The 9931-nt window shown below is 32.8% G+C and overlaps 1 protein-coding gene across 1 annotated transcript; it reads left to right on the top strand.

The window, feature by feature from the left end:
• The first annotated feature begins 5971 nt into the window (after positions 1–5971).
• Positions 5972–9662, top strand: LOC132059022 (ras-related protein Rab11D-like). The gene is made up of 2 exons (XM_059451480.1): positions 5972–6351; positions 9000–9662. The coding sequence occupies exons 1-2, from the start codon at positions 6119–6121 to the stop codon at positions 9439–9441; spliced, it is 675 nt and encodes a 224-aa protein (XP_059307463.1). The 5' UTR covers positions 5972–6118; the 3' UTR covers positions 9442–9662.
• The last annotated feature ends 269 nt before the right edge of the window (positions 9663–9931 follow it).

The raw sequence follows: 9931 nt of genomic DNA, 5'->3' as shown, positions 1-9931 counted from the left end.
AAAGGTATATTTGAACTATTCGTGTAAGGGTAAGTGTATATTTACACCATTTTGTAACAGCAAGGATATATATATATACATCACTTTTTTAACGAAGAGTATATCTATTTTAAATAGCAAAGTTAGGGGTATATTTGCACCTTTGCCCTTTTTTCAATAAATAACTATTTTTCTAAAGCTAAAAAACCTCAAGATTACTTTTTTAAAAAGCACTTTTGAGAAATTGTATTTAGAAACACTTTTTAAAAGTTTGGTTAAATATTAATTGCTGCTCAAAAATAATTTTTAAATTGATTAGGCAAACAAAAACTGCTTCTTATTTGAAAAGCATTTTTCAAAATAAACTGATTTTACAAACCTCGCCAACATGCTCTAATACCAATCCAACAATCTCCGACAGTTAGACACAACCCAAAACTTAAAAAAAACAATAGATTAACTTCTTCTTTTTTTCACAAGCTTTTTCAAGCTTACCAAAAACAAGTAATGGTATTCTTCAACCAAATCAATCCAATTCATTCGGAATAAATAATATTAGTTTAATGGAAATATTAATCACTCAAATACAACCACAAATAATAGTACATCTCCAGTTTTCCACACTACATATCTCATTCTTTTTCAATTTTAATTAGGCCAAACCCATCGGGAGACACTTGTGGTTGACAACATCTTTCACTTAGACACCTCAACTACACCTTGTACCTATTGAACACTCAGACTATATCGAATTTGTTTCAATTAGACACTTTTTTGACAAACAGCTTAAATTATAGTTTGCGTGCAATACACTCGCGTGGACGTGGCATAATGATTAATTAAAAGAGGACATGTGACATATGGGTGCAAAATAATAATTTAAAAATAAATAAAAGGAAAAAGTAAAGAAAAAACAATTTTCAACAAAAAAAATAAATGAAAAAACCTATTTTCTAAACACACACTCTCTCTCTAATCCTTCGGTAATGTCGCCGCCGTCAGAGCTGACCGCCAGACGGCCGACAATAACGATATACAACACTGCTTCCTCATCCCTTTTCTTTCCTTTTTTGTATCTGATAACGTCGCCACCATCGTCCTCACCGGGAAAGGCCCAATTTGGGCAATTTTGTATGTTTCTGGCGTTTCCCCAGCATTTCGCCGTTGAAGCAACGCCGTTGGACACCGCTGTAGATTATTGTTCCCCCACTCCCTTTATTTCTGTCACTGCCCCAACATGGAACCTCGTCGGAGATTATTTTCGACGACTTGTCATTGAAGCCAGTCGTCCAAGCCGAAGCTTTCTTTCAGTTTTTGTCTCGGTAACGATCAATACTTCTTGTTTACATAATTGCAATTATTTGTATAAAACTGCTATAATGCTTTCTTTTGACGTTGCAATACTCGCACATATTATTCCTGCAATTTCTCCATTTATTTTCAGTTTTTCCACCATTGATTTAAGAATTTTAGTTGGGTATTGGGTTTTTGAAGATTATTTGTTTTGCCGTGATAAATGTTTGGTTTTCTGGGATTATGTTCTGTTTAAATCAGAGCTTTCATTTTTTTGAGCTCTGTCAAAGTTAATGGTAGGGAGAAAGAATGAGGAAGAAGAAAGGAGAAAAAAATCAGTTTTCACCAAAAAAGAACTCCACACGCGCTCAAAATTGGTAACACACACAATGTGCCAAGTCGGTAAAAAGCGTCTAAATGACACGATGGCGCCTACCTCGTGTGTCTAACTGGAACATAATTTAGTTGAGATGGCTAAGTGAAAAATGTCAATGACTACAGGAGCTGTCGATGGGTTTGACTTTTTAATTATGTCCTCATAATTTATTGAAAGGATGGATAAGTATTGACAGTAATTTATATTTGCATAATTATTATTTTTTCAATAATATCAAAAATCACGTCAGTCCTTAAAAAGGTCATCTCGTAAGAATTCTTCCGATAATATGGTTAATTTCCATTCACATTTGACTGGTGATTTCCACATCAAACTCAACCTCAGGTTTTGTAAATGAGAAAACCTTTTTGGTAAAATACATTTTATCTTCTTAATGACATTACAAATTTGAATTAATCAAACTAGAAAGTTATGAATATCATATGCTTAATGCAAAAGAAAAAAAAAATGAAAACAAAAAATCAAGTCTTTAAGATGGCACCAGCCAAGTGCCAACTGCAAACTGCCAACTATGAAGATAAGTAGATAATTTATCCTCTGAAGTCTGAACATTCAGTTCAGTCTCATCACTATCAATGCCATTGATACAACAATGTTGCTTTCTTCAATGTACCTAATTTTTTCTAAATTTATTACTTTTGAGTACGCCTTTATTATTCTTAAGTATTTATTTCCATTTCCATTTAGTTACTTGTACTTTTAATTACTTGTACTTCAAGTTTCTTGATTGTTTTCTTTTTCTATTTGGTATCTGATAGTTGTAGTAGGCCTTGAATTAATTTGGATTCGCGCTAGAATATTTTCATTAGGAGGTAAAGCGAGATTGATATGGTTCGGACATATGAAGAGGAGGTGTGAAGATGCGCCAGTTAGGAGGTATGAGAGATTGGCGGTCGCATGAATTAGGAGAGGTAGAGGTAGGCCGAAGAAGAACTAGGGGAGGTGATTAGACAAGACATAACACAATTTCAGCTGATTAAGGACATGACCTTAGATAGGAAGTTTTGGAGGTTGAGGATTAGGATAGAAGGTTAGTAGGTAGTTAAGTTTCGTCGCGTTGTGTGTGAGAGAGGTAGGGGGTTAGCCTTTCCGTCCTCTCTCTCCTTTTCGTAGTAGTATTATTTTGGTATCGCCTAGGTAATCATTAATCCCACAATGTGTGTAAGCTTAGTAAATGAAAGAGGAGGTGTGAGGGGAAGCTCCGCTCGCATTCTAACGCTCCTTAGTGACGGCGAGTGAGTGCATAAGCCTTTAGAGATAGGGGCGAGAGTACTACCACACGAGCCGGTGATATTTTGTTGTTGTATCATTATCCTTATGTGTGTATTAGTATGTGTGGCTCCATTTATTCGTATTTTTGATATTTTGTTGTCTTATTTTCTTACTATCCCGCTATGTTTCTTTTGAAAGGATCTATCGAAATGCGCTTCTACCCCATAAAGGTAGAGGTAAGGTCTGCGTACATCTTACCCAATTATACTGGGTATATATGCTGTTGTTGTAATCTAACCAATCCACCGCAACTTTTGTTGGTCTTGGTTGCCCTCTCGTCTTATTCTTTTATTAAATCAATCTTCGTTTGATTTAATATCGGTTATAATTCCTTGATCCACTTGATTAGAGCTAGTTATTTATTATATTTAAAACTCAAGTAACTTCTTGAATTATCAAAATTATATCGTATAGCCGTTAGATCTCATTATTATTAGGTCATCAAAAATGGAAAAGTCTGCTTATTTTTTTCGTAGCTTTTTCTTTCTTACCATGGTAACGATTTAATTAGTTATTTAATTATGTACAAAAAAAAGCAACTAAAAAGGTCAAAAAGGCAAATGAGAAACACAGTGGGGGTTTCATAATTAAAATTAAGTTTATCTGGAATTGAAGTCATCCTCTTCACCTTGTTACTTTTTCTCATTTTTCTTACTTTAGTTTATTTTTTTAATTAAACATTTTTTGAGCATTTTGAACTTAAGGAGTGGGCGTGAATTCAGATTAGTCAGTCCTAAAATAACTACCATACACCGGATGGACCACTAACCCCCTCGCCCGGCCAAAAAAGGAGTAGGCCTTTCGGAAAATAGCTTGTTGTAGTACTTTAATCTTTGCATAATATTTTAAATACAAATTAATATTCAAGTTTGATGAGTTCAAAATTAAATATTCTTTTATAGTTATTTGAAACTATATGTGTTCAAAACTAAATATGTAATTATAATAAAATTTACATGTATTTTATGCTTCAAAAACAATAAATTCAGTGCAACTAAAACAAAAGCACATGCTCCAGCTACGCACTTACATCAAGTAATAATTCAAGAAGTACATAAGGCTCGATTAATTTTGGCAACATTAACATGTTGTCTTTCAACCCACGAGAGGAATTAATATTTAATACTCCCATTTTGGCAAACCAAACGACATTCCGACAAGATCTTGAAAATTTGATAACGATAGTAAGAAAATGGAAAATGGAAAATGGAAAATGGAAAATGTAAAATGACTAGTACAACATATTACTTACATAAACTAAATTTAATTTGCGTGTATCAATCGTGTAGTAAATAAATTTTGTATGCTTAATGTTCAAGATAGTATGAATTGACTTTAATAACTTAGTTACCTAACACCTTTCTCTAATTAACTTTCGTACAACTTTATGTAGTGCCTGCAGCTATATTGAGTAAGTTGGACACAAAATTTGACATTGTCACAACTTATTCAAAATCTTTTTGAATTTAAAAACATCAAATCATATAAGGTTACAATAGTAATTCACGCGTTTAATACTAAGTGAAAATTATTTTTTGTCATGTTTGAGTGAGGTGTTTAATATATGCGTTCCAATTGACGTTAGAGTGTCCAATAAGTATAAGCCTGAAATAAAGTGTCAAAGTGAATATTAATGCCAACTTTAAAGCACTGCTTATGTATTTCTCCTATTTTATATCTCAACATTTATAAACTTAAGAACATTACGTTAAAATGAATTATTTTGAAGTTGCATGTGAACTAAAATAAAAATCGTTATTCGGTGTTGTTCATATTATCAACTATCGGTAAGGTTTTATCTTAATTGTTTGAATGAACCGTTTACCTAAAACCCATGGTGGTTCAGTACGAAGAGAGCAAAAATTAGACCTTGTATTATGATAATTTGATATGTTTTCTTTCCATTTACCTAAATTTTGGTGAATAGAATTATATTATTATAGAGTACTGATATACGTTATCAGGATTTGATGGAAAATTGAGGTGCGCGTAAATTGATGATAGGATCATTATTATCCAAAATTTATTGAATTTATATGACCATTTTGAAGTATAATACTCTACTCATTTCAATTTATGTGACATATTTTTCTTTCGGTTCATTCCAAAAAGAATGACATACTTCTAAATTTAGAAATAAATAACTTTTCACCTCCATTTTACCCTCATTAAAAACTTTTATAACCACGTAAATTCAAAACCTTAGTTTCAAAAGTTTTGTATTATATAAATACTGTAACATATTTAAAATTTAAAATTATAAAAAATCTTTATTTATATCTTATATTTCGTGTCGGTTCAAACTATTAGTAAAACATAAATTAAAACGGAGGGATAAAATAAAGCGATATTTCCTAGCCGGCCAAATTTGTTGTTTGCCTTTCCTAACGTGGTATTATACATGTGTCAGTTATTCTTAATTTAAACAACTGGGTAGACCATTATTTATGTTAGTTGTTTCTAAATATGAATCGAATCACTTACAATACTTCACAACAACAACTAAATATCAAATATAATTTTATAAGTAAAGTTTGGAAAGTGTAAAGTGTACATGATTTTATCCCTATATTGATAGGTAGAGAGTACCCGACTCAAGTAAGGCAGAAATAACATTATGATAGCAAGAAAACTAAAGTAAAAACGATAACAAGTAATAATAGAAAACCAAGAATAAGAAATGTACTAATACTAAAATATAAGATAATGACGAGAATAATACTGATACAACAACTTAGGGCCCGTTTGTCCATAAGAATTATTCACTTTTTTTAGGAATTTTTTTTCAAGTTTTTCTAAAATCAGCATTTGGCTATAAAAATTTCAAATACAACTTAAAGTTTGAAAACAAAAAATAACATTTCAACAAAAAATACAATTTAAAAAATTATGACCAAACACAACTCCAACTCCAAAATTCCCAAAAAAATAATTTTTTTTTTTTTTTTTTTTTATCTATGGCCAAAGGCCTACTTAGTCAATACTTTAATGATAATAATTCAGGATTTCACTAACACATTATTACAAGTGACAGCAAGATTCTAGTTAACACACAGCCAACATTTGTTTCCCTGTCTTTCTCTCCTCTTTTTCCCTCTCATTCTCTTTCTACTTTCTACTGATTTTCTTCTTCCATTTTTACACACAACTTTTAGTGCTAAATTTGAAAGAACAAAAATGGCAAGTGGAGGTGGCTATGGTGATGCAAGTCAAAAAATAGACTATGTTTTTAAAGTGGTTTTAATAGGTGATTCAGCTGTGGGAAAATCACAAATATTGGCTAGATTTGCAAGAAATGAGTTTAGTCTTGATTCTAAAGCTACAATTGGTGTTGAGTTTCAAACAAGAACACTTGTTATTCAACATAAATCTGTCAAAGCTCAGATCTGGGATACTGCTGGCCAAGAAAGGTAAATGGAGTTTTTTTTGGGCTAAAGATTGATTCTTTTTTAGTTCTTCTTGTTTTTCTATAAGTATTGTTAAGTCAATTAAAAATGAATGAGAAAAATGGTGTCAAAGAAAAAAGTTGTTATGATCTGCAAATATTAATGTCATACAAAAATGGAAGAAGGAGTACATTTTTGCTTTTTTTTAGCTGTATATATAGCTGCAAAATTGATTGTTTATAGTTCTTCTTGTTTTGCTATAAGTATTTGTTAAGTTTACAACTTTTGATGATTAAAAATGAATGAGAAAATGAGTGTCAAAGAAAAAAGGTTGTTTTGATCTGCAAATATTAATGTCATATAAAAGTGGAAGAGAGGGAGTACATTTTGTTTTTTTTGGTAAATTTTAAGTTGAGAAGTTTAAGAAATTTTTGTGTTTGTCTTATTTAGTGCTGTTTTCTTCACTTTGATCTGCCTTTTCTTGTTCTTTTCTTCTATGGTTGAAGTTGCTGGAATCTTAAAAGAGAATTAGCACTGTTTTCATTTTAAATTATCCAGACCTGGGATCAGCTATGTTGCTCAAGACTCTTCAAAAATGTTGACGGGCGCTTGGATCCTCCAAAAGTAGTGCATTTTTTAAGGATCCGACATGAGTGAGACAACATTATTGGAGAGTCCGAGTAACATAGCCGTGATGTGCTGACTAGATTTTCACATTTGCTATATTTGATTGATTTCATCGGGTTTGAATTGTACATTCTTGAATTTGGAGTTTTCATAATTCCACTTCCTTTCCAAGTAGATCTCTCTGAAAAGGAAAAGCTTTTAGTATTTCAACTAGTAAAACCTGTAGATACTTGTTGTATTCGTCAAGTTTGAATTTATGATTTTGGCAATTTGGCGCGGTATTCTGGTATGTGGAGAGAGATGTTCACTTGAAATTTAAGACTTGACGACACTGACTTGGGATCTTGGATAAAGTAGCAAAAATAGATTAAAAACTTTAACTTAACTTGATGAGTAAAAGAGGTGAATCAGGCAAACTCAATCAGTGAAGAATCAAGACTCGCACATAAAAAAGTTTTTGAAGAAACGTTGACTCGCAACTCGGTGCATATTAGTATTAAATTCATAGTCTTATATCTAAATGATATTTTAGCAAAACTGTGAAGTTAGATTTGCCTTTTGCTATCAATTTTGTTGTCGAATGCTTAGTCTTTCTAAAATCACCTGAGTTTAGCTTGATATTGGTGAATTTGTAAATTGAACCATAATGGTGAATTTGTAAATGAACACGCGTATATTTTTTCAGACATTTAGGTGGGTAGTTTTTCTTTTCCTTCTTAATGATTATTTTCCTCCAAATCACTCAAACAATCATGTATTAGAGGAGAAACTAGTGATGACTATCACTATTACATTACTTAAGTTGAAATACAAGCTCCAAGAAGTTCCTGTTTATTCTTTTTTGATCACCTAGAAATCCCCGAATGTGTGTGGTACATGGTTCGAACTTGAACTCAAATAACTATGGACCCCCTCTCTACCCCTATCCACTTATATACCTAGCTTTTGGCTTCAGCTGGGTTCAAACCTATGATGTGTGCCTAGTCCACGCATCACCCGTTGCGCTCTTACCACTAGTCTTAACCGGTAAAACCATCAGATCCTTTTTTCTTGTTGGAGGTGGCGGTGGAGCGGGGGGTCATGCCCAATTTTCTTTGTCAGCTTCTATGTTCTTGGTTTAACTAAGACGCACTAAAATTCCCTTTTAGATAGGGTTTTTCTGGTGTTCCTTATCAGCTTCTATGTTCCTTGGTTTAACTAAGACACACTAAAATTCCCTTTTAGATAAGGTTTTTCTAGTGTTCCTTAGTATTGGATAAAGTGCCATGATGGAGGGGACTTAATCTCTTGATGCCTTTAAACGTATTAACTTACTTCGCTAAAAAATGTGCTATCTTGGAGGCATCATAAGTAACATTTTAGAAAACATCCATGCTAACTGAATAGTGCCTTAATATGGTGTTTTGAGCCTTTGGTTCTCACTAATCATGTGCAAAATATGACTGCTTTTGGACCAGATCTTATTTTTATTTGGATGAAAGATCTCATGCTATCGAATTGCCTTAGCATGCAAATGCAGTCCTGTATGTACTTCTTGATTCTAAAAGGATTCATCTTTCTTGAAAAGAAAACAACTACTATTAGTTTCAAATAAAATAAAACTACTATTATTAATTCCTTTTGATTTATAAGTATGATGCTTGGAATTAGCTTGTGGGATTACACTGGGTATGTTGTTGTTGTATGCACGGAATTATCTCTTTCTTATGCATATAAAAGTTTAGACGATGAGAGGTATCTGTTTTGCCTCACGGTTTCTATTGTCTATGACTGCTATCAAACTGGATATAATAAAAGGTTCGGACACTACTACAAAACAGGAATTAGCGACAAACAAATTTTGTAGCTAAATAGCAAAATCCATCCTAATCCTAGTTAGTGATGGATTATCAAAATTTGTTTCTACGAGCAATTTAGCAACGGATTAGCTACGAAGTTCATAGCTAATTCAGTCCCCCCCCCCCCCCCCTCTTTTTTTTTTTTTTTTTTTTTTGAGTCTTAATAACTTATATGTAACTCAGTCATTGCTTTGTTGTCATGATCAGATATAGAGCTGTCACAAGCGCTTACTACAGGGGAGCTGTCGGAGCTCTATTGGTTTACGACATAACAAAACGCCAAACTTTTGATCACATGCCACGCTGGCTTGAAGAGTTACGTGCGCATGCTGACAAGAACATCGTGATTATGCTGATCGGAAACAAAACTGATCTTGAAGATCAACGAGCTGTTCCCACGGAGGATGCTAAAGAATTTGCACAGAAAGAGGGATTATTCTTCTTAGAGACATCTGCTATGGAGGGCAGAAATGTCGAGGACGCGTTTTTTACTGTTTTGACAGAGATCTTCAACATTGTGAACAAGAAGAATCTTGCTGCAGGTGATGATCAAGCGAATGGTAATCCTGCTTCTTTAACGGGAAAGAAAATTCTTGTACCTGGTCCTGCACAAGTTATCCCAGAAAAGAAAGCATGTTGTAGATCTTGAGAAATTGGGATTTTTGAAAGAACAAAAATAAGGGATATTGAGATTTGGTGTTTCTTTTTCATTCTTTGGGTGTCAATCAATTTCTTGGGTATGTTAGATTTCAAAATTCATCTCATAGTGATTCTTGAAAGTCTTTTTTGTTTATATGTTATGATGTTATTTGTGTACTGTTTCAATGAAAGGAAATAGTTACATAAAGGATAATTGCACTCGGTCCTCCATTTATTGATGAATTCTGGTTGTGGTTCTTGTAATATTTTGCTAAGCATATTTAACTTTCAATTATCAATTAACTAAAATGTGTGTTTGGTCCCTTTATATAAGAAGTACGTGGTATGTCATATTATTCTTAGAGCTATGTAATCCTAAAATATGGAGTAACATACAAATTTAACATAGGCCAAAATATATATGCAGGCGCTTAAACTTAAAATATGCACCTAAACTATACCATTTCCCATGTCACCTAAAATATGCAACGGGCCTTGGT

Source organism: Lycium ferocissimum, chromosome 6, assembly GCF_029784015.1.
Source record: "Lycium ferocissimum isolate CSIRO_LF1 chromosome 6, AGI_CSIRO_Lferr_CH_V1, whole genome shotgun sequence".
Taxonomy (NCBI): Eukaryota; Viridiplantae; Streptophyta; class Magnoliopsida; order Solanales; family Solanaceae; genus Lycium; species Lycium ferocissimum.
Note: the sequence above shows the minus strand (reverse complement) of the source record. Positions and strands in the feature narration are given on the sequence as shown.

Coding starts and splice junctions, on each gene's coding strand:
- LOC132059022 (XM_059451480.1), top strand. CDS start 6,119: ATGGCAAGTGGAGGTGGCTATGGTGATGCAAGTCAAAAAATAGACTAT. Junction 6,352..8,999: donor GATACTGCTGGCCAAGAAAG/GTAAATGGAGTT, acceptor TGTCATGATCAG/ATATAGAGCTGTCACAAGCG.